The sequence below is a fragment of the Bombina bombina genome, chromosome 4 (genome assembly GCF_027579735.1).
Source record: "Bombina bombina isolate aBomBom1 chromosome 4, aBomBom1.pri, whole genome shotgun sequence".
Taxonomy (NCBI): Eukaryota; Metazoa; Chordata; class Amphibia; order Anura; family Bombinatoridae; genus Bombina; species Bombina bombina.
The window spans coordinates 1,135,212,995-1,135,240,703 of record NC_069502.1 but is presented as its reverse complement, the minus strand read 5'-3'; the positions used below and the strand labels follow the sequence as shown (position 1 = coordinate 1,135,240,703).

Genomic DNA, 27,709 nt, shown 5'->3' with positions numbered 1-27,709 from the left:
TACTTAATAAATCATTTTATTTTTAATTTTTAATATACAGACTCATACTTTGAGCACTCAGTGGTTATGCCAGTCAATAGACAGACGCTTTAATAGTTGTCCAGTTTATCTTTTAATTACTTTGTAATGGAAATTTATCTGAGATATAAACAGAACATATCAATAGTGTAATACCAAGCTGATCTGGGTAATTGTTAGCTTTATCTAATGGGGATTGGCTTTTAACACTTTAGTTAGTTCTTCAAAATGAAACCAAACATTTTTCTCTCATGATTCAGATAGAGCATGTGATTTTAAACAACTTTCTAATTTATTTCTATTATCATTTTTTTGTTCTCATTGTATCCTTTGTTGAAAATCAGTGACGTAAGCTTAAAAGCCGGCCCATTTCAACATTTGCAAGAATGTTATTAATTTGCAAGAGTACTAGAGGGCATCACTATTTACTGACGTAGTGCTGCAGATGCCTACCTAAGTATCTTTTCAACTAAAGAATATCTTGGGAACAAATTTGATTATAGAAGTAAATTGGAAACTTTTTTTAAATGATATGCTTTGCCTGAACCACAACAGTAAATTTTTGGGTTTCATATCCCTTTAAAATATCACCAATATACGCAGTATTCTTTTTTATGGCATGTTATTAATTGATGCTTTATTTTTATATACGCAGATGCACAGCAGCACATGATCACCTTGCATAGATTAGCAAATGCTAAGCCTAAACATTCTTTATTTTTCCCACTGGAATTAAGTGGATTTGATTAATTTTGGGCCTAAGTCTTATAATAGTCCATAATGTCTTTTACTTTGACATTTCAATATCAACATCTTAATTTCTTAATTTGTACAGATGGCATCATAATTACCTAAAGCAGTAAGCAGCATCCAGGGCTCGTTTCTTCCTTCTACTGGATTGTTGTGACTCAAGCCTGTGTGAAGGCAATAACATGAGCAGAAGGTGGGGAGTCCGACCACTGTGCTTTTTCCGACCTCCAGCCGCTTTATAATCCCCACTGGTGTACATGTAATTTTCATCAATACCTAAAAGAGGTCAAGTAGACCCATATGACATTAATCACATGACAAAGTAGCAGAAGATCATAAATTAATGTTATTCTTACCCAAAGGTTCCCATTTTATTGGCTTCTAAATCCACTACCTCATCCTTTCCCGCTTCCACTACTGCAACTCCATCCTCTCTGGTCTCCCTAGCAGCCGCCTAGCTCCTTTACAATCCATACTGAATGCCTCTGCCAGGCTCATCTTCTTTACACGTCGCTCTTCATCTGCTTCACCTCTCTGTTAATTCCTTCAAAGGCTTCCTCTTGCCTCCAGGATTAAACACAAAATTCTCACTCTGACATACAAAGCCCACAACTGCACTGCTCCCCCTACATCTCAGACCTTGTCTCCAGATACTCTGCCTCTACTCTCCTCCTCTCTTGTTACTTTCTCACATTCCCGTTAACAAGACTTCTCCAGGCTGGCTCCCATTTTATGGAACTCTCTGCCTTGCTCCACAAGACTCTCCCCTAGTTTTGAAAGCTTCAAGCGCTCCCTAAAGACTCTACTATTCAGGGATGCATACAACCTACGCTAACCTTTCCTAACTCCATTGCTATCCCCTTGAACCCCTTAGCATGTACGCCTATCAGCCCAGCTGTTTGTAGCTCACCTTCATAAGAGCCGACTACAACAGTGCAACTCTTGGCAGGGCCCTTTACCCATTTGATCCCTATAAATGTTATCTTGTATACCACTTATGTTTACAGCACTGCGGAATCTGTTGTCACTCTACAAATACCTGATAATAATAATAATAATAATAAATAATAGTATAACAAAGTACTTTGTGATGTGGGTGCGTGACGGTTTAAGGGTTAATAGTGTAGCGGGTACTTTGCAATGTGGGGGTGTGGGGTTTAGGGGTTAAAAGGAGTAGTTTGTGATATGGGGGTGTGACAGTTTAGGGGTTAATATTGTAGCAGGCACTTTGCAGTGGGCTATATGACAGTTTAGGGGTTAATAGTGTTTAGTGCAAAACTCTTTACATGAACTTTCAAGATGCGTATAAAGTTTGAACGTTAAATGCGATTGCTTTTGAGCAATCGCATTTACCTTCAAATTGTAATACAAGCGCACACTGATGCTAAAAATATGCGGAGCGTAAATTACTGTAAGTTCGATTTTGCAGTAATGTAAACAGAAATCTCATCATTGCGTTTATGATAGTGCGCCACTTGTAATCTAGCCCCCTAGAATACTGTTGTAGAAATGTCCTTGTGCAAGATACAGGGGCTATTATGTTTTCAAATGGATTGAAATGGCTTTGAATTTGAAAATTATTCAAAAGAACATGTGAGGCAGTTTGTTCTAAAAATGTTATTAAACTGCAATGGGGACAATAAGAAAGGGAAAAATGTACCAAAGGATAAAAACATGAGATTTGTACAACAGTACTAGGTGACGTATAAATAAAGCAAAACTTCAAACAGCTAAACGTTGCATTTTGTCTATCAAATTCCTCTTGTACCATTTTTCCTTCCTCCCCTGCTGGTAAATGTTCAGTTCCAGACCACAGTACAAGACATTATTTACAGTGCAAGGTAAACATATAAATGAAAATTTACTTTTTTTATCCAGTCAGTTACATGCAACAAAGCATGTTCCCCCTCTGAGCTCATGCTGCAAACTCTTTAGGTTCATTAGGGGCCTTCTCTGTGTTTATAATGATGACGTTGTGCCATACACAATGTGATAAAATGAGTTTCATAGTATTGGTGAATAGGCTTAAAAAGGTGGTGTTTGAATGTTTGGCACAAAGCTGTATATCAAGGCTGCAGGATGCTATTTGCCAAAATCTGGCTTATTTAAATACCCAGTTTCCTCTTATTTAACTCTCTCTTGTCCTGGATAGAGCAAAGGATGCATAAAAAAAGACAAATTTGTGTTTTTTGCACCTGTGTTGTGTTAAGCTTTCCCCATAACTCTGCTAGGGCCACTACTAAACTTCTTACTGAGTTCAGAGAAAATCCATTTTGTGAGGTTTATCAGGTAGGTGCAGCAAAAATAAAACCACTTCTGGACAGCTGTTTCAAACTTGTTAGTTTTCATCAACAGAAGATACGTTTGATTTGCTGCTAAGAGAAGCTTATATGGAGCAAAAGACACTTTGTTTTATAGCACCCAGTTTTGGTTTTGCTGCACCTATGGAAGCTCATAAAGACTGGGATTTGTGCAAAGGGTGTATTTTTCACTTGAAAAATTGATCCTAAAGAATTATTTAAAAAAAATAATAATAATTTTAAATGGCAGATTTATTTAATCATCTACATTACCATAAGAAAACTACTCAAAAAACCTGTTCGCTACCTGGAGTAGCACCTAAACAAAGCATCCTAACATTTTCAATTTACAGCAAAAATGTAAATTTTGTTATCAGAGAAAATCTGAAAATGTTACATTGTGTACATTTGACTATAAAACTCAAGTAACATTGTTTTGTGAAAAACAATTGGTTACTTACTTATAGGGACACTGAACCCAATTTTTTTCTTTTGTGGTTCAGATAGAGCATGACATTTTAAGCAACTTTCTAATATTTTCCTATTATCAAATTTTCTTAATTCTCTTGGTATTTTTATTTGAAATGCAAGAATGTAAGTTTAGATGCCGGCCCATTTTTGGTGAACAACCTGGGTTGTTCTTGCTGATTGGTGGATAAATTCATCCACCACTAAAAAAGTGCTGTCCAGAGATCTAAACCAAAAAAAATCTTAGATACCACCTTTTTCAAATAAAGATAGCAAGAGAACAAAGAAAAATTGATAATAGGAGTAAATTAGAAAATTGCTTAGAATTGCATGCTCTGAATCACGAAAGAAATAAATTTACATTCAGTGTCCCTTTAAAGTGATGGTAAATCCTAATGTTTTTGAAACGCTAGGATTTACCAGTGCTATAAATAAAGGGGACTTTTAGTCATGAAGTACAAAAAACTTAATGTTGAAAGTACCTCTATTTGCCCCTGAGTTTATGCAGAGCTGAGCGCCTCCTGTGCCCATGGCAAATCGCTATTTTTCAATGAGGTGACGTCTTAGCCTTTTATCCAATAGTTGTGCTATCCATTTGGCATTATGTTATATGGCTAGCACACTATTGGTTAAGAGGTGTAAATGTGACCTCATTGACAGAATAGCGTTTTGCCATTGGTGGCTGGAGGTCAAATAAAGGTACTTTCAAAATGAAGTTTTTTTATATTTTATGACTGAAAGTACCATTTTTTGTAGCACTGGTAAATCCTAGCATTTCAAAAACACTAGGATTTACCATCACTTTAATATAATTTATTATTATTCACATACTTTAATTTCCGTTATTTGGTTGGAATGAACACACACACATGTATGGCTTATTGTTATGAATATAAAGAAAGAACAGGGGTATTTATCAATAAATGGTTTACCTGCAAACCTGGTTTCTAATTCTTCACTCTTGTTTGGAATTATGTAGTTATTTGATGGTACAAAGGTGCAGCAAGGACAATGTAAACTTATCTTAAATCCAAGGTTCCTATCTGTAAGATATAAGATGAAAATAATCAGGAAATATAACGGTGTTGGGTCTGATATCTCTAATATGTCTCTATGACATTTATAAATTATTGAAAGAGAGACTTAATAATTATTAAGGACACTTCTGGTCTAAAAGTTAAAAAGCTTTATTTCAAAAGACAATGTTATTTTTAGACATTTTTTTTTTTTTACTATAGTTAAAGTTGTACACCCGACCCCTGTAAATTGCGGCTATTGAAGAAGAAATGGCCAGTAACCATGTTTTCTTCAGGAGTAGCAATTCCCTGGTTTACAATTTTGTTGTTGTTGTTGCTGCAGCGCTTTAACACATAGAAGAAAGCAAAATGTATTCAAATAAAACATTTAAATATTGCAAATTTTTATTTTTACACCTGAATGTCTGTTTGATAAATTTGATCAAGAGAATATTATTAAAATTCTGTATTGTGACACAAATTAACACTAGGCAGAAACATTTACCTTTGTGGTAGAGCCATTCATTAACTGCTTCCGTTACATCGAAGGACAGCCACTCTCCTTCCGCTTTTGTTTTCACAACTTTGCTGTCAATATACCGCTGCATCGGTGATGTCAAATCTTTGGACTTGAGGATCTAGTATAAGAAAAATAAACACTCATGTGAGAATAACAGAATTGTAACCCTGTGGAACTATTCATTAAAACCCATCTATTTTAATCATATTTTTTAATAAATTATACATTAATGAGTAAAATGTTTTATGAAATGAAATAACACCCAGTAGCCAATAAAACATTAATTTTAAGTTTTCTACTTTAAAGGGTCATCAAAAGCCATCATCTCTAATGGCTCAGTTGTCTGAAGCCTTATGCTCAGATCAAATTAGTTAACAAATATTCAGTACTCAGTGCCGGACTGGCCCGCTGGGATACTGGGACTTTTATCGTGGGCTGCCGGCGCCGTAGGGCCACATCCTTGGTCAGGGAATGCACGGAGCGAGCCTTGTGTGCTTGTGTAGCGCATTTCTTCAAGGCCGCTCCTCTCCTGATGAGGGTGTGGGGGCCTTTAGTGGCAAAAAAAAGCCCTAGGCAAGGTAGGGGGAGTGAAGGAGGGGCCAGGGGGCTGGGGGTGGAGGCGGGGGGTCAGTGGGGGGTTCTGGAGCTGGTCTTAAAGCATTTCCAGGGCCGATCTCATTTCCCAGTCCGGCCCTGCCAGCACTATAGATTTACTATATATATATCTCTAAGAACAGGATGATCAAAAACTCTCCAGTATGGAGAAAATCACAGCTAAAAATTTGTCTATCAAATTCTTTGAAAAACCTTTGCAGTACTTACTAGATGTCTTAGAAAATGTCACCAAATCAGAGAGCCTTAGATCATAGGGTACTGTGTTTTTTAAGTAAAAAGGAGAAACAAGCACAGTAAAATATAGTACTTTACATTTTATTTGATCTCATTTGCTTTATTTTCTTTGTATCCTTTGTTAAACAGCATACCTAGGCAGGCTCAGGAGCAGCAATGCTGCTGATTGGTAGCTGCACATGTATGCTTCTTGTCATTGATCTCCTGGTCTGTTCAGGTAGCTCCCAGTAGTGTATTTCTGCTCCTTCAACAAAGGTTACCAATTTTTTTAACAGAGCAGCTATGTTTCTCAATAACAGAAAGTTTTCTAATTTAGATTTGAGATGTAGATGTTAATCATTTACTTGTTTGCAATTTACTGACCCTTTATGATATATTTTATTACATAAAGTACATTATATGTGTACACTATTTCCATAAAATGTGTTTTAAAGGGATATGAAACCAAAACATTTTCATTCTTAATTTAGACAGAGCATGCAGTTTTGAACAACTTTCTAATTTACTTCCATTGTCAATGTTTCTTCGTTCTTTTGGTATCTTTTGTTGAAAAGCAGAAACATAAGCTGAGGAGCCTGTCCATTTCTGGAGCACTATATAGCAGCAGTTTTGCAAGAATGTTATCCATTTGCAAGAGCACTATATAGTAGCACTATTTCCTGCCACGTAGTGCTCCAGATGCCTACCTAGGTGTCTCTTCAACCCAGAACAATATGAGAGCAAAGCAAATTTGTGGGTTTCAAATCCATTTAAAGGGACATTATACACTAGATTTTTCTTTGCAAAAATGTTTTGTAGATGATCTATTTATATAGCCTTAATGTTTTTGTTTTTTTTAAATGTATAGTTTTGCTTATTTTTAAATAACATTGCTCTGATTTTCAGACTCCTAACCAAGCCCCAAAGTTTTAGGAGAATACCGACGTATACCTACTCCAGCTTGCTCCTGTTTGTGTAAATTATAGATGTGCATTTCATTTCATCCGAATTTAGTTTTTGGACGAATTTTGGCTGATTCGGAGATTTGAATGCATCCGAATTTCCAAATCGGCACCATAACTAAAATCCCCCCAAAAATTCTGAAAATTAATAAATCAGTTTCCGTATTTTCTGATCCATTATTCATATTCATAATTTTTCATTGTTCTAATCTAAACCGCCGTTCCAACATCGCCGACACTAACTAAATCACTAAATAAAGCTATTAATACCTAAACCGCCGTTCTCCGACATCGCCAACATCAACTAAATCACTAAATTAAGCTATAAACCCCTAAACCGCCAATCCCCGCCGACACTAACTAACCCTATTAACCCCTAAACCGCCGGCCCCCACATTGCAACAACCTAAATTAAACTATTAACCCTTAAACCTAACACCCCCTAACTTTAACATAATTAAAAAAGACCTAAATTAAAGTTGAAATCATTAACTAACTACCTATTTAAAAATAAATACAAACTTACCTGTGAAATAAAATAAAACCTAAGCTTAAACTAATAAAACCTAACATTACTAAAAATGAAAAACCTAAGATAACTAAAAATAAAAATCCTAAGATTACTAAAAAATTAAAACTACAATTACACAAAATTAAAAAATAACATTACAAAAAATAACAAACTAAATTATCCCATAAAATAAAAATTATTCTTATTCTAATACCCTGTTATTTTTAAAAAAACACACCCCAAAATAAAAAAAAACTTAAACTACCAATAGTCCTTAAAAGGGCCTTTGGTAGGGCATTGCTCTGAAGTTAACATCTCTTTTGCGAAAAAATAAAACAAACACCCCCTAACATTAGAAACCCCCAACCCCCAAACCCACAAAATAAAAAAAAAACTAACTAAAAAAACCTAATCTACCCATTGCCCTGAAAAGGGTATTTGTATGGGCACTTTTACTGCCCTTAAAAATGCATTCAGCTCTTTTTCAGCCCATTAAAATAAAAAAAGCCCTAATCTAAAAAAAAACACCCCAAAAAAACCTAACACTACCCCCAAAAATGGTACTCACAGTTGCTGAAGTCTGGTGAAGGATCTTCATCCCAGCGGCGAAGCATCTTCGTCCAGGTGGCTCCATGTTCATCCATCACCAGATCGGCATCTTCTTCATCCCTGCAGAGGTGGAGCAGTCGATGCGCGGAGGCAGAGGTCCATTGGTCCAACATGGAGGTCCTCTTCATGCAATTGTCTGCCACACTCTGAGGATTCAATGCAAGGTACCTCTTTTATATTGGGGTACAGTTGCATTCCTATTGGCTGAAAAAATTAAATCAGCCAATAGGAATGAGAGCTGCTTAAATCCCATTGGCTGTTCAAATCAGTGTGCGGCGGACGATTACATGAAGAGGACCTTAATGTTTGACAAATGGACCTCCGCCTGGACCTCCTTTCCATGCATCGACTGCTCCGCCTCCTCAGGGATAAAGAAGATGCCGGTCCCGCGACGGATGAAGATGGGGACGCCTGGATGAAGATGCTTCGCCGTTGGGATGAAGATCTTTCGCCGGACTTCAGCAACTGTGAGTACCGATTTTGGGGTTAGTGTTAGGTTTTTTGTTTGTTTTTTGGGGTGTTTTTTTTTTTGATTAGGGCTTTTTTATTTTAATGTGCGGAAAAAGAGCTGAATGCCCATTTAAGGGCAATGCCTATACAAATGACCTTTTCAGGGCAATGGGTAGATTAGGTTTTTTATAGTTAGGTTTTTATTATTATGTGGGTTTGGGGGGATGGGGTTTGTATACTGCTAGGGGGAGTTTGTTGTAATTTTTTAGCAAAAGAGCTGTTAACTTTAGGGCAATGCTCTACAAAAGGCCCTTTTAAGGGCTATTTATAGTTTATTATAGATTAGGGTTTTTTTTTATTTTGGTGTGTTCTTTTTAAAAAAAAATGGGGTATTAGAATAGGAATAATTTTTATTATTTTGGATCATTTCGTTTGTTATTTTTTGTAATTGGATTTTTTTTTTTTTGGGGGGGGGGGTTAAGATTAGGCATTTGTTATTTTTAATGGGCCGAAAAAGAGCTGAATTGGTCGATTAGGTTTTTTTTTATTTTGGGGGTTTGGGGGGGTTTGTAATGATAGGGGGTGTTTGTTTTTATTTTTTTGCAAAAGAGCTGTTAACTTTAGGACAATGCCCTACAAAATGCCCTTTTAAGCGCCCTTGGTAGTTTATTATAGATTAGGTTTTTTTTATCTTGGGTGTTTGTTTGTTTTTAAAAACGGGGTATTAGAATAGGAATAATTTTTAATTTTTTGGATAATTTCATTTGTTATTTTTTGTAATGGTAGCATTTTTTATTTTTTGTCATTTTAGTGTGTATTATTTTTTGTAATTGTAGTTTTAATTTTTTAGTAATCTTAGGTTTTGTTATTTTTAGAAATGTTAGGTTTTTATTCTTTTAGTAATGTTAGGTTTTATTAGTGTAAGCTTAGGTTTTATTTTTATTTCCCAGATAAGTTTGTATTTATTTTAACTAGGTAGTTAGTACATAGTTATATTGTAGCTAGCTTAGGTTTTATTTTTATTTCACAGGTAAGTTTGTATTTATTTTTAAATAGGTAGTTAATTAATAATTGTAACTTTAATTTAGGTCTATTTTAATTATGTTAAAGTTAGAGGGAGTTAGGTTTAGTGGTTAATATAGTTTAATTTAGGTTGTTGTGATGTGGGGGTAGCAGTTTAGGGGTTAATAGGTTTAGTTAGTGTCGGCAATGTCGGGGAACTGCGGTTTAGGGGTTAATAGGTTTATTTAGTGTCAGCAATGTGGGGGGGCGGCCATTTGGGGGTTAATAGGTTTAGGTAGTGTTGGCGATGTGGGTGTATGGCGATTTAGGGGTTAATAGCTTTATTTAGTATCGGCGATGTGGGTGGCTGCGGCGGTTTTAGATAATTTTGTTTCGGCAATCACCGGCATATTAGTTATGTTAAGTTAAATAGTTTTTTCGGATCCTTTCGATTTTTTGGATCCATTGTTAATTCATATGCATTATTGTATTCTAAACTTCATAATATAATAATGCATATGAATAAAGAATGGATAAGAAAAATGAATGGAACCCGAAAAACCGATTTAACTTAACATAACTAATTTGCCGAAACAATTTTTTTTTAAACTTAACTAAACTAATTTTCCGAAACGAAATTATTTGTTTAACTAATGAAACTAAACTAAACACATTTTTTAGCATTGCACATGTCTAGTCTTTTCATATGCAGAAGAAGGGGGGGAGGGTCTGTTATTTCCCACTTAAACTGGTTGTTCTAGCTACCTTTTTAACAGAGCTAAGCTGGGAGCTTCTAAGTAAGTTTTTTAATGTTTTTTTACTGACTTTTTAGATCAGTATCTGTGCATATTATTCTTTATAGTAGTGTCTATTACATTCAGTTATAAGAAAATTGGTGTATACTGTCCCTTTAAGTAAAATGTTTTTACAAAGTTAAAATGCTTAAAACCAGCTGTGGTTTTTTTTTAACAATCTTTTTTTTATTATTTTAAACATTAGCCCTAGAATGTATGTAAATAATCAGTGAAAGAGCTATTAGAGTTCAGTTACATTATTTGAAACAATTCCATTTTTTTGAGAAACGTTACAAATACTTACAATCTATAGTCTGAAAATAAATTCAAATATTTTATTTTTGATGGTCTAAATCCCAATTATTCCCATAACAGACATTGCAGCCAAGTAACACTAGCAAGTAATTCACTAGTCCCACAGACACACCTCATCAACACTTCACCTTCTATAAACAGAAACTTGGAAGCCCTTTTCTTTATGTTTAACTCAAAGTTGTATTTAACACTGCCTAGTCATAAAGTCTGTGTATCTGTTGTTCTTCAAATGGTACATCGAGACATAAAGAAAAAAATGCAACTAGCTAATTTCGAGCAGTAAATGTAAATATTTAAAGCATAAAAAGGGACAGTCTACTCAAAATTAAACTTTAATTATTCAGATAGGGCATGCAATTTTAAACAACTTTCCTATTCACTTTAATCATCAAATTTGCTTTGTTCTCTTAGTATTTTTAGTTGAAAGGTAAACCTAGGTAGGCTCATATGCTAATTTCGAAGCCCTTGAAGGCCGCCTCTTATTTCAATGGATTTGACAGTTTTTTACAGCTAGACAACGGTGGTTCATGTGTGCCATATAGATTTTTCACGCCTGTGGAGTTACTTATGAGAGGGCACTGATTAGCTATAATGCAAGTCTGTCAAAAGAACTGAAATAAGGGGGCGGTCTGCAGAGGCTTAGACACGAGGTAATCACAGAGGTAAAAACTAAATTAATATAACCGTGTTAGCTGTGCAAAACTAGGGAATGGGTAATAAAGGGATTATCTATCTTTTTAAACTATAAACATTCTGGTGTAAACTGTCCCTTTAATTAATTAAATCACAACCTAATTACGGGTTATTAAAGGGACATGAAACATTTTTTCTTTCATTATTCAGAGCAATACATTTTAAACAACTTTCCAAATTTACTTCTATTATAAAATGTGCTTCAATCTTTTGGTATCCTTTGTTTAAGGAGCTAGCTCCCATTAGTGCATATTCAATGGTTGTGTCTGTTTTATAAAATATTAACCATAAAATTATATAAAAGTTGTAATATAATTTAATGATTTATTTTGCCCAGTTATAATTTAACTCTGAATACTGGGGTTTTTACACTTTACCAGAGATTGTGGTGTGTTTTGTACATGGTTTAGAACCTCAGCAAAGCTACATGATACACAGTGATTTACAATATACATGCACAACATTGCACATTGTGACAACAAAACAACAGTTTAACATGTTTTTAAATGATATTTTTTCTATGCAGAAATGTAGTGCCTGGTTGCTAATATATGCTGTCCCAATATAAAAATCACTTTAATGTCTTTCTAACTGACACCATCCTGATTAATTTAATCAATTTGACTTGTTCTAGTGCCGACCTTAGGTTATAACCCCAGTTTTTGAAAGGCTGCCAAAGCAGTATAGTATTTAAACATTCCATATGAGTTTACTACTATAAATGAAATGATACGTAGGAAATATTCTTATCTCAGATAAACAAACGCTTATAGTTTCAAGTGACAAAGAATTCACAATAAAATATTATCTTTTCATTCTTAAAGGGACAGTCTACTCCAAAATTGTTATTGTTTAAAAAGATAGATAATCCCTTTTTTACCCATTCCCCAGTTTTGCATAACAACACTGTTATATTAATACACTTTTTACCTCTGTGATTAACTTGACTCTAAGCCTCTGAAGACTGCCCCCTTGTCTCAGTTCTTTTGACAGACTTGCATTCTAGCCAATCAGTGCTGATTTATAAATAAATTCATGGGAGTGAGCACAATGTTATCTATATGACACACATGAACTAACACTCTCTAGCTGTGAAAGACTTTCAAAATGTACTGAGATAAGAGACAGCCATCAATGACTTAGAAATTAGCATACGAGCCTAGATAGTTTTAGCTTTCAACAAAGAATACCAAGAAAACAAAGCAAATTTGATGATAAAAGTAAATTGGAAAGCTGTTTATAATTGCATATACTATCTGAATTATGAATGTTTAATTTTGACTAGAATGAGCTTTAAAGGGTGATAAAATCTAAAAATGTTCTTTTGTGATTCAGACAGAGCATACCGTTTTAAAAAAAAGGTTTCAAATGTACTTCTATCATCAATTTTGCTTTGCTCCCATGATACTCTGTGTTAGAGATACCTAGGCCTAGATTTAGAGTTGGGCGGTAGCCGTGAAAACCAGCGTTAGAGGCTCCTAACGCTGTTTTTTACAGCCCTCTGGTATTTGGAGCCAGTCATTAAAGGGTCTAACGCTCACTTTCCGGACGTGACTTTTCCATACCGCAGATCCCCTTACGTCATTTGCGTATCCTATCTTTTCAATGGGATCTTTCTAACGCTGGTATTTAGAGTCGTGGCTGAAGTGAACGTTAGAAATCTAACGACAAAACTCCAGCCGCAGAAAAAAGTCAGTAGTTAAGAGCTTTCTGGGCTAAGGCCGGTTCATAAAGCTCTTAACTACTGTGCTCTAAAGTACACTAACACACATAAACTACCTATGTACCCCTAAATTTTTTTAACCCCTAATCTGCCGACCGCCACCTACGTTATACTTATGTACCCCTAATCTGCTGCCCCTAACACCGCCGACCCCTATATTATATTTATTAACCCCTAACCTGCCCCCCACAATGTCGCCGCCAGCTACCTACAATAATTAACCCCTAATCTGCCGAACGCAAAGCGCCGCCACCTACGTTATCATTATGCACCCCTATCTGCTGTCCCTAACACCGCCGACCCCTATATTATATTTATTAACCCCTAATCTGCCCCCCACAACGTCGCCGACACCTACCTACAATTATTAACCCCTACAATTATTAACCCCTAATCTGCCGACCAGAGCTCACCGCTAGTATAATAAATGTATTAACCCCTAATCCTCCTCACTCCCGCCTCAATAACCCTATAATAAATAATATTAACCCCTAATCTGCCCTCCCTAACATCGCCGACAGCTAACTTCAAGTATTAACCCCTAATCCAATCAGATTGAGCTTGCATTCTATTGGCTGTTCCGACCAGCCAATAGAATGCGAGCTCAATCTGATTGGCTGATCGATCAGCCAATCGGATTGAACTTGATTCTGATTGGCTGATTCCATCAGCCAATCAGAATTTTCATACCTTAATTCCGATTGGCTGATAGAATCCTATCAGCCAATTGGAATTCGAGGGACGCCATCTTGGATGACGTCCCTTAAAGGAACCGTCATTCTTCAGTTGGACGTCGGAGGAAGAAGATTGATCCGCGCTGGAGGTCTTCACGATGGAGCCGTTCCTCATTGGATGAAGATAGAAGATGCAGCTTGGATAAAGATAGTTGCCGGTCTGGATCGCCTCTTCTTCCCGTATAGGATGAAGACTTTGGAGCCTCTTCTGGACCTCTTCAGCCGCAGGATTATGGATCGCCAGCCCCCGCTTGGTTTGGATGAAGATTTAGGAGCCAGGACCGATCGGTGGTGATACCCGGCGAGGTGAAGATAAGGTAGGAAGATCTTCAGGGGCTTAGTGTTAGGTTTATTTAAGGGGGTTTGGGTTAGATTAGTGGTATGTGGGTGGAGGGTTGTAATGTTGGGGGGGGGTATTGTATGTTTTTTTTACAGGCAAAAGAGCTGAATTCTTTGGGGCATGCCCTGCAAATGGCCCTTTTCAGGGCTGGTAAGGTAAAAGAGCTTTGAACTTTTGTAATTTAGAATAGGGTAGGGCATTTTTTTATTTTGGGGGTCTTTGTTATTTTATTAGGGGGCTTAGAGTAGGTGTAATTAGTTTAAAATTGTTGTAATATTTTTCTAATGTTTGTAAATATTTTTTAATTTTTTGTAACTTAGTTCTTTTTTATTTTTTGTACTTTAGTTAGTTTATTTAATTATATTTATTTGTAGATATTGTATTTAATTAATTTATTGATAGTGTAGTGTTAGGTTTAATTGTAACTTAGGTTAGGATTTATTTTACAGGTAATTTTGTAATTATTTTAACTAGGAAGCTATTAAATAGTTCTTAACTATTTAATAGCTATTGTACCTGGTTAAAATAATTACAAAGTTGCCTGTAAAATAAATATTAATCCTAAAATAGCTAAGATATAATTATAATTTATATTGTAGCTATATTAGGATTTATTTTACAAGTATTTAGATTTAAATAGGAATAATTTATTTAATAAGACTTAATTTATTTCGTTAGATAAAAATTATATTTAATTTAGGGGGTGTTAGTGTTAGGGTTAGAATTAGCTTAAGGGGTTAAACAATTTATTAGAGTAGCGGTGAGCTCCGATCGGCAGATTAGGGGTTAATACTTGAAGTTAGCTGTCGGCGATGTTAGGGAGGGCAGATTAGGGGTTAATACTATTTATTATAGGGTTATTGAGGCGGGAGTGAGGCGGATTAGGGGTTAATAACTTTATTATAGTAGTGCTGCGGTCCGCTCGGCAGATTAGGGGTTAATAAGTGTAGGCAGGTGGAGGCGACGTTGAGGGGGGCAGATTAGGGGTTAATAAATATAATATAGGGGTCGGCGGTGTTAGGGGCAGCAGATTAGGGGTACATAAGGATAATGTAGGTAGCGGCGGTTTACGGAGCGGCAGATTAGGGGTTAAAAAAATATGCAGGTGTCAGCGATAGCGGGGGCGGCAGATTAGGGGTTAATAAGTGTAAGGTTAGGGGTGTTTAGACTCGGGGTACATGTTAGAGTGTTAGGTGCAGACGTAGGAAGTGTTTCCCCATAGGAAACAATGGGGCTGCGTTAGGAGCTGAACGCGGCTTTTGTGCAGGTGTTAGGTTTTTTTCAGCTCAAATGGCCCCATTGTTTTCTATGGGGGAATCGTGCACGAGCACGTTTTTGAAGCTGGCCGCGTCCGTAAGCACCGCTGGTATCTAGAGTTGCAGTGGCGTTAAATTGTGCTCTACGCTCCCTTTTTGGAGCCTAACGCAGCCATTCTGTGAACTCTAAATACCAGCGGTATTTAAAAGGTGCGGGGGAAAAAAAGCACGCGTAGCTAATGCACCACTTTGGCAGCAGAACTCTAAATCTAGGCGCTAGATAGGCATCTGGAGCACTAAATGGCAGGAAATAGTGCTGCCATCTAGTGCTCTTGCAAATGGAAAACATTCTTGCAAAACTGCTGCCATATAATGCTCTAGACACATGCATGCTCCTGAGCTTTTCAACAAAAAAGATACCAAGAGAACAAAGAATAATTGAGAAGAAAATTAGAAAGTTGTTTAAAATTGCGTGCGATAATCTGAATCATTAAAGGGACAAGAAACCTAAATATTATTAATTTTTTTTTCACAATTTAGAAAGAGCATGCAATTTTAAACAACTTTCTAATTTACTTCTATTATCTATTTTGCTTCATGCTCTTGATATCCTTTGCTGAAAAGCATATCTAGATAGGCTTAGTAGCGGCTGATTGGTGACTGCACATAGATGCCTCGTGTGATTGGGTCACCCATGCGCATTGCTTTTTCATCAGTAAAGGATATCTAAAGAATGAAGCAAATTAGATAATAGAAGTAAATTGGCATGTTGTTTAAAATTGTATTCTCGACCTGAATCATGAAAGAAAAAATTTGGGTTTAGTGTCCATTTAAAGGGACAGTAAACACCAGAATTTTTGTTGTTTAAAAAGGTAGATATTATTATATTATTACCCATTCCCCAGTTTTGCACAACCAACACAGTTATAATAATAAACTTTTTACCTCTGTGATTACCTGGTATCTAGCCTCTGCAAACTGCCCCCTTATTTCATTTCTTTTGACAGACTTGCATTTTTAGCCAATCAGTGCTGACTCCTAGGAGCTTCATGTGCCTGAGCTCAATGTTATCTATATGAAACACATGAACTATCGCCCTCTAGTGGTGAAAAACTGTCAAAATGCTTTCAGATTAGAGGCGGCCTTCAAGGTCTAAGAAATTAGTATATGAACCTCCTAGGTTTAGTTTTCAACTAAGAATACCAAGAGAACAAAGCAAAATTTGTAATAAAAGTAAATTGGAAAGTTGTTTAAAATTACATGCCCTATTTAAATCATGAAAGTTTTTTTTTTTTTACTTGACTGTCCCTTTAAAGTAAATATTTGGGTTTCATATCCCTTTAATGATACAACCACTGAATTATTTATAAGAATTTTCTTATTTGAATTTTTTTCAATAATATGGCATTTTTATTAGAGGTCTACAGGTTTTACATTCAAATTATAACATCATTCAATTAGAAAGTCACATTTATTGTAAAATATTATTAACATGGCTACAATTTATATTAAAGAATACACAGAATGTACAATTTGGTGCCCTTAAAAACCTTATATTAGCATTACTAATGTTTTTATCTTTTGCTATATATTATCTAGTGTGATATATCCTCTCATATCCCTGAAATGTCTTAACAGAACATTGTTTCAATAACTAAGGGTAGACAATAAGGAAATGACTAAGGCTCACAGATTTAAAGAGATATGAACATCATATTATTTTTTATCTTTCATGATTTTCAGATACACCATATAATTTTCAGACAGTTTCTATATTATGTTTATGTAAAGTTGACTTCATCCTCTTGTTGATAGTCAAGTGGTTATGCTTAGGAGTGTGCACATGTCTGAAATACTACATGGCAGCAGAAATGCTTTTAATAATGTTATACACTGCTGTCATTAGCTCTCCCGACACGTGCACACCACAGACCTAAGTATTCACCTCAACAAAGAATACCATAAAAACAAAGTAAATATTTGATAGAAGTACATTTGAAACTATCTTAAAAACTGTACACTCTAGTTAAATCATTAAAGAAAAATGTGGGGTTTCATACCCCTTAAGGGACATGGTATTGAAAATTAATAATGGATTGTAATAATGGAAGGAAATTAAAAAAAAAAAATGTTAAAATTGCATGCTCTTGCTGAATAATGAAAGTTTAATTTTATATCCCTTTTAGAAAATTAATTCACACTATTGAGAATTACATATTATTTTCTTGCTAGAAATCATATTTTGTAGATATGTACAAGGGCGAGAAATTCACTTTGGCAAAAGATTTATTTTAAAAAAAATTAAATGTTCGTTTGAATATTCATCCATGCAGGTATTGGGTTCTGACAAATATTGGATTTGGAACCGTTATTTCCAATGGTAGCAGCTAATATAGACAATTTGGGGCCTATTTATCAATGTGCGAGTGGACATGATACGAAGTAGCGTATCATGTCCGCCGCACATCGATAAATTCCAATAGCATCAGTTGTTGTGAACTGCCGGTGCAATGCCGCCCCCTGCAGATTTGCGGCCAATCAGGGTGTCAATCAACCCCATCGTATTTGATCAGGTTGATTTGTGTCCGCGACCTCAGAGCAGGCGGACAAGTTATAGAGCAGAGGTCTTTAGACCGCTGCTTCATAACTTCTGTTTCCGGCGAGCCTTCACAGAAGTTAAAGCAGCGGCCTTTAGAAATAATGAGCTTGATAAATATGCCCCTTAATATTAACAAAATTCTTACATTATAGGAATTAAACAATTAAAAAAAATTCTTTTCAATGTTAAAAGAACTTACAACTCCCGTGTGACTAAAATCCAGCATTTAGTGCCTGATCGGCTGTCCCTAAAATCCGTCATTAGTAATATTATGGCAGGATTGAACAGGGCACAATGGACAAATCAATGGTACATTGTTACAAACAAAGGATCTTCTTAACCAAACAATAAAACTCATTCCCCCTATTCCTGCAACTTTGTTTTTGGCGCCAAATGGCCTGAACCAATAAACAAATTGATTTAGTCAAACAATCATTAGTTTTCGCCCAAGAATGTATTCGACTGATCGTATATCAAATGACTCAACGAATCAGCAAAATCCTGAATGGACAGCTCTTATATTTTAAATTTAAATATTAATATTCTAGAAAGAGCAGAATTACATTTTTACAGTGCACAGTCTGCCCATCCTGACAACCTAAAAGATGCATTCAGATGGTTTAGCAGTTGTGCAGATGGAAATGGATTACAAATTTAGCTTTGAGTTGTGAATGTGTGATCGCCTTTTAAAAGATTATTTAAGACATGCCAGTATTGTTAGTGACAATCACAACAGTGCAAGTGTGACATATAAGCAAATATTAAAAATGAAATATAAAAACACACCATTTGTAGATGTTGGTGTCCTAAAGTAACATATGGTTATTGGTTAATTAGTGTTGAGGATGTATTCTGATGTCACACATGTAAATTAGTATGTTTCTTGCAGAGTCAACAAAGGGGTTACATGAATAGAAACTTAAAGTGATGGTAAACTTTACATGTTTTAAAATCGTATCCGGACTCTAAGAGATATTTTTGATGGACTTTAATTGATCACTGCTAAAGAGGATATACTGTAACTTACGTTTTAATCTAGCTGTGCTATTCTAATACCCTGCGCTCTGGCCGCCCACTTTAAAATGCTTCTTTTTTTGTGCGCTAACGGTTTGAACTGTTCTCTAATTGGCGTGCTAGCTACAAAAAAGTGCTGTACAACTAGAGCTCCAATTGGAGAACAGTTTAAACGGTTAACTCCACAAAAACATGAGTTTTGAAGTGGGCAGCCAGAGCGCCGGGTATCAGAATGGCACCCTATGTGGGTTTGGGAGGAATAAAGCATTAAGTCAATATAGTCCCTCAAAACCATAGGGACAGCGGACAAAGCTCACAACCCACAAGACTCACAAAATATATCTGTGATGGTCTCCATATGCCTAAAAATCCTGAGAAATCTAGTTTTTCCCATGCTTACCTAATTCAATATAGCAATCCAGATGTTCCAAATTTATTACATACGTAACTCAAGTGACTGTCACCTTTCTTATTCATTTAAATGCAATAGGAAGCTAAAAATTATCTAGTTCATCATAGATTTAGCAAAGCACTCTCTTAATGTACCGGAAGAGATGCTGTTGTATTTCAACCCAGACCATTTTTTTTTTTTTATTTTTTTTTTAATACATATATAGGTATAAATTAAATTAAACATTTAATTAAATAAGGCTCTCACTAGACCTTGTCTTTTGCTTTCCAAAACTGGGACTTAACTTAAGTAACAGATGTTAAACAGAAAGGCCCATTTGTAGAACATATGTTCAAAAATTCAGCTTTTCTATCTCATGGTATTTAGTACAAGGAAATATTTAATGTATACTGATAAACTGAATATAAAACTGCAAAAATGCCTACCTTAATTAAAAGCTGATATACAGTTAAAGGCTGGTATATAGTTAAAGGCTGATATATTTTTTAAGTGATTAACATTGAACTTCTTTAAATGTTTAAAAATATTTAATATAAAAAGCCCAATATTATTAAATGGATAGTAAACACCAAAATTATATTGTTTAAAAAGATAGATAATACCTTTATTTACTATTCCCAGGTTTTGCATGATGAACACTGTTATAGAAATACTAGGTGATAAATGCTAAAGTTAAAAATAAAACAACTAAAATTACAGAAAATAAATAAATAAAGGTATCCAAAATAAAAATTTAAACCTAAACTAATACCCCTATAAAAATAAAAAATCCCCCCAAAATAAAAACACCCCCTAATCTAATACTAATCTTCCAATAGCCCTTAAAAGGGTCTTTTGTAGGGCATTGCCCTAAGTTAAACAGCTATTTTACCTCTGAAAAATACTAAATTTTTAGTAAAAAAAATAAAAAAAACACTAAAAAAACTAAACTACCCATTGCCCCTAAAGGGGCATTTGTATGGGCATTGCCCTTAAAAGGGCATTCAGCTCTTTTACTGCCCTTAAAAAGGCAATCAGCTCTTTTTCAATTGCCCAAATCCCTAATCTTAAAAATACCCCCCCCCCCAAAAAAAAAATTAAACAAAAAAAACCCTAACACTAAGCACCAAATAGGTACTCACGGTTCCTGAAGTCTGGCGGAGAAGGTCTTCTATCTTCATCTGGAGTGAAAGGGGTGCAGAGCGGAGGTGCAGAGCTGTGTTCCCGATGCCTGGATCCTCAGCGGAGGTCCTCAACGGCGGCGATCATCGACGGCGGTCCTCAGTGGCGGTCATTGGCAGCGGAGGCATTCCTCTGCGGCATCGAGGCTCCACTTCATCCGATGTCCGTCGTAGACTGAAGATTGAATGGAAGGTACTGCAATCAATTTGGGGTACCTTGCATTCCTATTGACTGAAAATTTGAAATCAGCCAATGGCTGATATATTTTTTAAGTGATTAACATTGAACTTCTTTAAATGTTTAAAAATATTTAATATAAAAAGTCCAATATTAAGGGTCCCATTTATTAAATGGATAGTAAACACCAAAAAAATGAAATTTATGCTTACCTGATAAATTTGTTTCTTTCTTGACACAGTGAGTGCACGGATAATCATAATTACTATTGGGAATATCACTCCTGGCCTGCAGAAGGAGGCAAAGAGCACCACAGCCAAAGCTGTTAAATACCACTCCCCTTACCCACAACCCCCAGTCATTTAACCAAAGGGAAAGGAGAAAGGAAGTAATATAAGGTGCAGAGGTGTCTGAGGTTTCTGAAAAAAATAAACTGTCTGAAAATAAAGGGCGGGCCGTGGACTCACCATGTCAAGAAAGAAACAAATTTATCAGGTAAGCATAAATTTCATTTTCTTTCTAATGACATGGTGAGTCTACGGATCATGATAATTAATATTGGGAATCAATACCCAAGCTAGAGGACACGGATAATAAGGGAGGGACAAGACAGTTAACCTAAACAAAATGCACCACTGCTTGAAAAACCTTTCTCCCAAAAACAGCCTCAGCTGAAGCAAAAGTATCAAATTTGTAAAATTTAGAAAAAGTGTGCAAAGATTACCAAGTGGCAGCCTTGCAAATCTGATCCACAGAAGCACCATTTTTGAAAGCCCAGGTAGAAGAAACAGCCTTTGTGGAATAAGCCGTTATTTTCTCAGGAGGCCGCTGACCAGCAGTCTCATATGCCAAGCGAATAATACTCCTCAACCAACAAGAAAGCGAAGTAGCCGTAGCTTTCTGACCCTTACGTTTCCCAGAAAAGATAACAAATAAAGAAGAAGACTGGCGAAAATCCTTAGTCACCTGTAAATAATATTTCAAAGCACAAACTACATCCAAGTTGTGCAACAAACGTTCCTTATGAGAAGGATTAGGACACAAAGAAGGAACAACAATTTCTTGATTAATATTCTTATCAGAATCAACCTTAGGAAAAAAACCAAGATCAGTACAAAGTACTACCTTATCAGAATGAAAAATAAGAAAAGGAGACAAGGAGACTCACACTGCAGCGCAGAAAGCTCCGAAACTCTTTGAGCCGAAGAGATAGCAACCAAAAACAAAACCTTCCAGGTTAACAACTTAATATCCAAAGAATGCATAGGCTCAAATGGAGCCTGTTGAAGAACTCTCAGAACTAAATTAAGACTCCAAGGAGTCACAAACTTAACCATAGGCCGGATTCTAACCAGAGCCTGACAAAAAGACTGAACATCTGGCACATCCGCCAGACGCTTGTGCAACAAAATAGACAATGCAGAAATTTGACCCTTCAGGGTACTAGCAGACAAACCTTTCTCCAGACACTTCTAGAGAAAAGACAAAATTCTAGGAATCCTAACTCTACTCCAAGAGTAGCCCTTAGATCAGAGTTTTCCAAACTTTTTATGTTGGTGACACACTTTTTAGAACTACATCATTTCGCGACACAGTAATTCAGTTGTACTAGCAAAAAGGAGATTACACTAACTTGTTTTAAGAGATAAGGACACATACATGAATTATATAATAACTAAATGTATTTACAAGTAACAGTATGTATGTGCAAGAATTAAAAAAAAGTTTAATAACACCAATAGCTACTTGATATTTTAATGGGATGTATGAGGTTGATGGGATGAACACAATTTCTGAATATTTGGTGGAATATTAGATAAAGACACTTGCATTTCATCATTAAGCATTTCTTAAGCTTCCACTTAGTATCCATATATCAAGAGCAGGAGCAGCAATGCACTACTGGGAGCTAGTTGCAAAAAAAACCCCACTGATTTCAGCTCAGGATTTAAGTTGCTGCCCTCAGAGCTCGGTGAGTCCGATTGACTACTGCCCACACTGCAAACACACTGCTCTCCCACTCACTGACTACACATGCAGTCACGAGCCAATTAAGGTGACTACACGTGCAGTCAGGAGATAAATGTGCCGCCAATGAGAATAGTTTCAGTTCCCACTGAGCTGCGCCAATAGGTTAAGATGATCTGGGTCCCCCTAGGTATAAATCACAAGTCAACCATGTTATATGAGTAGCAGGCAGGCGGAAAGTCAGAAACCAAAAAAAAAAAATTAAAAATAATTTGTGCTGAAACAGGGACACACCTACACACTGCTGCCGACACACTAGTGTTTCCCGACACACAGTTTGAAAAGCACTGCCTTAGATTAACACCAATACAGATATTTACACCATATCTTGTAATAAATCTTTCTAATCACAGGCTTACGCACCTGAATCATAGTCTCAATGACCGACTCAGAAAAACCACGCTTAGAAAGAATCAAGCGTTCAATCTCCAAGCAATCAGCTTCAGAGAAATGAGATTTGGATGAAGGAAGGGCCCCTGGAGTAGAAGGTCCTTCCTCAACAGAAGACTCCAAGGTGGAAAAGATGACATCTTCACCAGATCTGCATACCAGATCCTGTGAGGCCATGCTGGTGCAACGAGAATTACCGACGCCCTCTCCTGTGGGATCTGAGCAATAACTTGAGAAAGAAGGGCAAACTGAGGAAACACGTATGCCACACTGAACTTCCAAGGAACTGCTAAAGCATCTATTAGAACCGCTTCAGGATCCCTTGACCTCAACTCATACTTCAGAAGCTTGGAATTGTGATGAGATGCCATAAGATCCAACTCCAGTTGACCCCACCTGAGAATCAAACTGGAAAACACCTCCGGATGAAAAGACTGTCTGCTCAGAAAATCCGATTCCCAATTGTCCACCCCTGGAATGTGGATCACAGACAGACAACAATTGTGTGACTCTTTCCACTGAAAAATCCTGGCTACCTCCTTCATCGCCAAGGAAGTCCGAGTTCCTCCCTGATGATTGATGTAAGCCACGGACGTTATATTGTCCAACTGAAATCTGATAAACTGGGTTGAAGCCAACTAAGGCCAGGCTAGAAGAGAATTGAAGATTGCCCTCAGCTCTAAAACATTTATAGGAAGAGCCGATTCCTCCCGAGTCCACAGACCCTGAGTCTTCAGAGAACCCCAGACAGCTCCCCAACCCAGCAGACTGGCATCCGTGATCATGATCACCCAGGTAGGCCTGCAAAAACAGGTTCCCTGAGAGAGACGATCCTGAGACAACCACCACAGAAGGGAATCTCTTGCAGCCTGATCTAAAACAATCTTTGGAGACAGATCCGTATAATCTCTGTTCCACTGCCTGAGCAAGCATAACTGCAGAGATCTGAGATGAAACCAAGCAAACGGAATGATGTCCATGACTGAAACCATCAGACCAATAACCTCCATACACTGGGCCACCGACGGCCGAGGAGATGACTGAAGAGCCAGACATGAATTGAACATTTTTTTACTTCCTTGCTTCTGTCAAAATAATCTTCATTTCCAGATAATCTATAATGGTTCCCAAGAATACCAACCTTGTGGCCGGAATCAAGGAACTTTTTCCTAAATTCACCTTCCAACCGTGGGAGCGCAGAAAAGGCAACAACTCCATGTGGGAGCTTGCTAGTTGAAAAGATGCGCCTGAACTAGAATGTCGTCCAGGTAAGGAGCTATTGCAACCCCCTGCAGTCTGAGAACTGCCAATAATGCACCCAGGACCTTTGAGAACACTCTGTGAGCTGTTGCAATACCAAAAGGAAGGGCCACAAACTGAAAATGCTGATCTAGGAAAGCAAATCTCAGAACATTGTGATGATCCTTGTGAATGGGAATATGTAGATATGCATCCTTCAGATCTACTGTAGACAAAATGAAGAATTGACCAAATAGTTTCCCTCTTAAAGGATGGAACCTTGAGAAAATTGTTTACTAACTTGAGATCTAGGATGGGTCTGAAAGTTCCCTCTTTTTTTGGAACGATAAACAGGTTGGAATAAAACCTTAGACCCTGCTCCTGAACTGGAACAGGAATGATCACTCCCATGTCAGAAAGATCCTGAACACAACTTAAGAATGTCTCTTTTTTTATCTGGTTTACAGATAATCTTGACAGATGAAACCTGCCCCGGGAGGAAAAGTTTTGAACTCCAGCTTGTATCCCTGGGAAACAATATCTACCACCCAGGGATCTGGAACATCCCTTGCCAAGGCTTGAGCAAACAAGGACAGCCTGCCCCCACGCAATCCATTCCCGGATCGGGAGCAGACCCTTCATGCTGACTTTGAGTCAGAGGCAGGCTTCTTAGACTGCTTGCCCTTGCTCCAGGACTGATTGGACCTCCAAGAGGGCTTGGACTGATCCTGTTTAGGAGGATGATGAGGAAGACTTACCGGAGAAGGAACAAAAGGAACGAAAATTACTCTGACGACCCTTCTGTTTATTCCTCCTATCCTGGGGAAGAGAATGTCCATTCCCACCAGAAATATCTGAGATAATTTCAGCCACTCCAGGACCAAACAAAGAATTCCCCTTGTAAGGAATGGATAAAAGCTTAGATTTAGAGGATACATCTGCAGACCAAGACTTTAACCATAAAGCCCTGTGAGACAAAATGGCAAAGCCAGAAATTTTTGCTCCTAACTTGATAACCTGAAAGGAAGCATCCGCAATAAAGGAATTAGCCAACTTCAAGGCCTGAATTCTATCCAGAATTTCTTCCAAAGGAGAATCCTGTTGAATAGAATCAGCCAACGCATCAAACCAGTATGCAACCACACTGGTAATCGTAGCAATACACACAGCAGGTTGCCATTGAAACCCCTGGTGAAAATAAATCCTTTTAAGCAAAGCCTCCAACTTCTTATCCATATGATCCTTAAAAGAGCAACTATCCTAAATAGGAATAGTGGTCCTCTTAGCCAAAGTAGAAACATCTCCCTCCACCTTAGGAACCGTCTGCCAGGATTCCTTAAAAGAATCTGCAATAGGAAACATCTTCCTAAAAACAGGGGAAGGAGAAAAAGGAATTCCAGGCTTCTCCCATTCCCTAGAAATAATATCTGAAACCCTATCTGGAACAGGAAAAACTTCGGCCACAGAAGGAACATCAAAAAATGTATTAAGTTTGCTGGCATTCTTGGGAGTAACTATGACCGTTGAATCAGAGTCATCCAAAGTCACTAAAACCTCCCTGAGCAACAAACGGAGGTGCTCCAGCTTAAATCTGAAAGAAACAACCTCAGAATCAGCCAAAGGAGACACACTATCAGAGTCTGAAATTTCACCCTCGGACGCTACTAAGATATTTTCTTCATCAGACCTGTGAGAAGAAACATTAGATAAAACTGCAACATCCTTCTGCGCTTACCCTGTACCACAGGAAAGGCAGACAATTCCTCAGATATAGCATAGGAAATGTGGGTAGACAAATCCTGCAAAGACAAACTAGCCTGAGATGAAATGCAGGGCACTGCATGTGAAGAGTATTGAGATTGTGATGAATGGGGAGACAACTGAGCTACAGCTTGAACAATAGTCTCCTTAGAAAATGAAGGCTCTGTATCAAAGAGTCTATCCCTGTACTGCATAGTCCTCTCTATACAAGAGGAAAAGAAAGGGATATGAGGCTCTACATTAGCATCTAGACATAGGTTACAAGTCACAGCTTGCAAGTCTTCCTGGTCCATATTACACACACCACAGATAAAAAAGAAATAAATGTGTAAAACAATATAACGTTACTGTCACTTTAAAAAATGTAACAAACACTTTAATGACCAAACAAACAAAAAAGATAATGAACCTCTACAAGCACACTCTGTAACTTAACAGCCCAACTGAGGTGCTAAATAACTCCCCTACCAGCCGGGGATACGAGGAGTGCAACCACTGTGTAGCCAGAGAAAATGGACTTCACCCTGACAAAAACAGCAGCACCGGAACGGACACAAGAAGGACCACACAATGCCAGCTGCTGCACTAAAGACAAACCCCCAGAGCGGAAGAGCGTGAAAACTATGTGCCATACCAAGCTCCGCCCATCGTGGGCATCATACAACCTCCCGGCCGGCATCACTATGCATAATAGAGAAAAACAGGTGAAGCTAACATACTACTAACTACTGGAACATAAAAACCGGCAGCTAATGCGACCAGGAAAAACACCACCTAAAAAACATGACTTCAGTTTGTTTTAATGTGTTTCCAGAATATTGCTGCCTTTAATGAATGCAAAAAAACAGGGAAATAAAGTACTGGTAAGCCTGAAATAAAATCAGACCAAACATGCTTCCAAAATGAAGTTCCTAAGGAACTGTAAAGCCTCCCAGAGGCCTCACACAGAGTCTTAGCACAGTGCCCCACATAAATATAAAACTGCCAAAAGTACACCTGCACACAAGCAGGATTAACCCCATAAGTGTCAATGAGAATTTTTGTGACCCCAGCAGAAAAAAACAAAGATAGAACTTACCTCCAAGGCAGTTTAAGAGGCTTGCAAGGATTCCTTCCTAACAGGGACTTGAGAATAAAAAGAAAAAGACCAAGTAAACCTACATAGTCTTTATCAAAGAAAGGGCAGCATCACATTTTTGGAAGACGCAGAGGGGATTATACCAAAATAAAAACACCCCCTAATCTAATAATAAACTTCCAATAGCCCTTAAAAGGGCCTTTTGTAGGGCATTGCCCTAAGTTAAACAGCTCTTTTACCTCCCTAACAGTAAAAAAACCCCAAAATAAAAAAACACTAAAAAAAACTAAACTACCCATTGCCCTTAAAGGGGCATTTGTATGGGCATTGCCCTTAATAGGGCATTCAGCTCTTTTACTGCTTTACATCTTCTATCTTCATCTGGAGTGAAGGCGGCACAGAGCGGAGGTGCAGAGCTGTGTTCCCAATGCCTGGATACTCAGCGGAGGTCCTCAACAGTGGTGGTCCTCGGTGGCGATCAGCGGCGGCGGTCCTCGGTGGCGGAGGCGTTCCTCTGTGGCATGGAGGCTCCACTTCATCTGATATCTGTCGTTCACTGAA

At 37.3% G+C, this 27,709-nt stretch overlaps 1 protein-coding gene across 1 annotated transcript in view; it reads right to left on the bottom strand.

The window, feature by feature from the left end:
- The window catches only part of TGFB2 (transforming growth factor beta 2), a 235,785-nt gene that overhangs the window by 18,372 nt on the left and 189,704 nt on the right, over positions 1 to 27,709 (bottom strand). The window contains exons 3-5 of the mRNA XM_053712505.1: positions 5,058 to 5,190; positions 4,469 to 4,579; positions 870 to 1,044 (exon numbers count right to left, since the gene is read on the bottom strand). Of these exons, the coding sequence (XP_053568480.1) occupies positions 870 to 1,044; positions 4,469 to 4,579; positions 5,058 to 5,190 (419 nt within the window). The remainder of the gene's footprint in view (positions 1 to 869; positions 1,045 to 4,468; positions 4,580 to 5,057; positions 5,191 to 27,709) is intronic.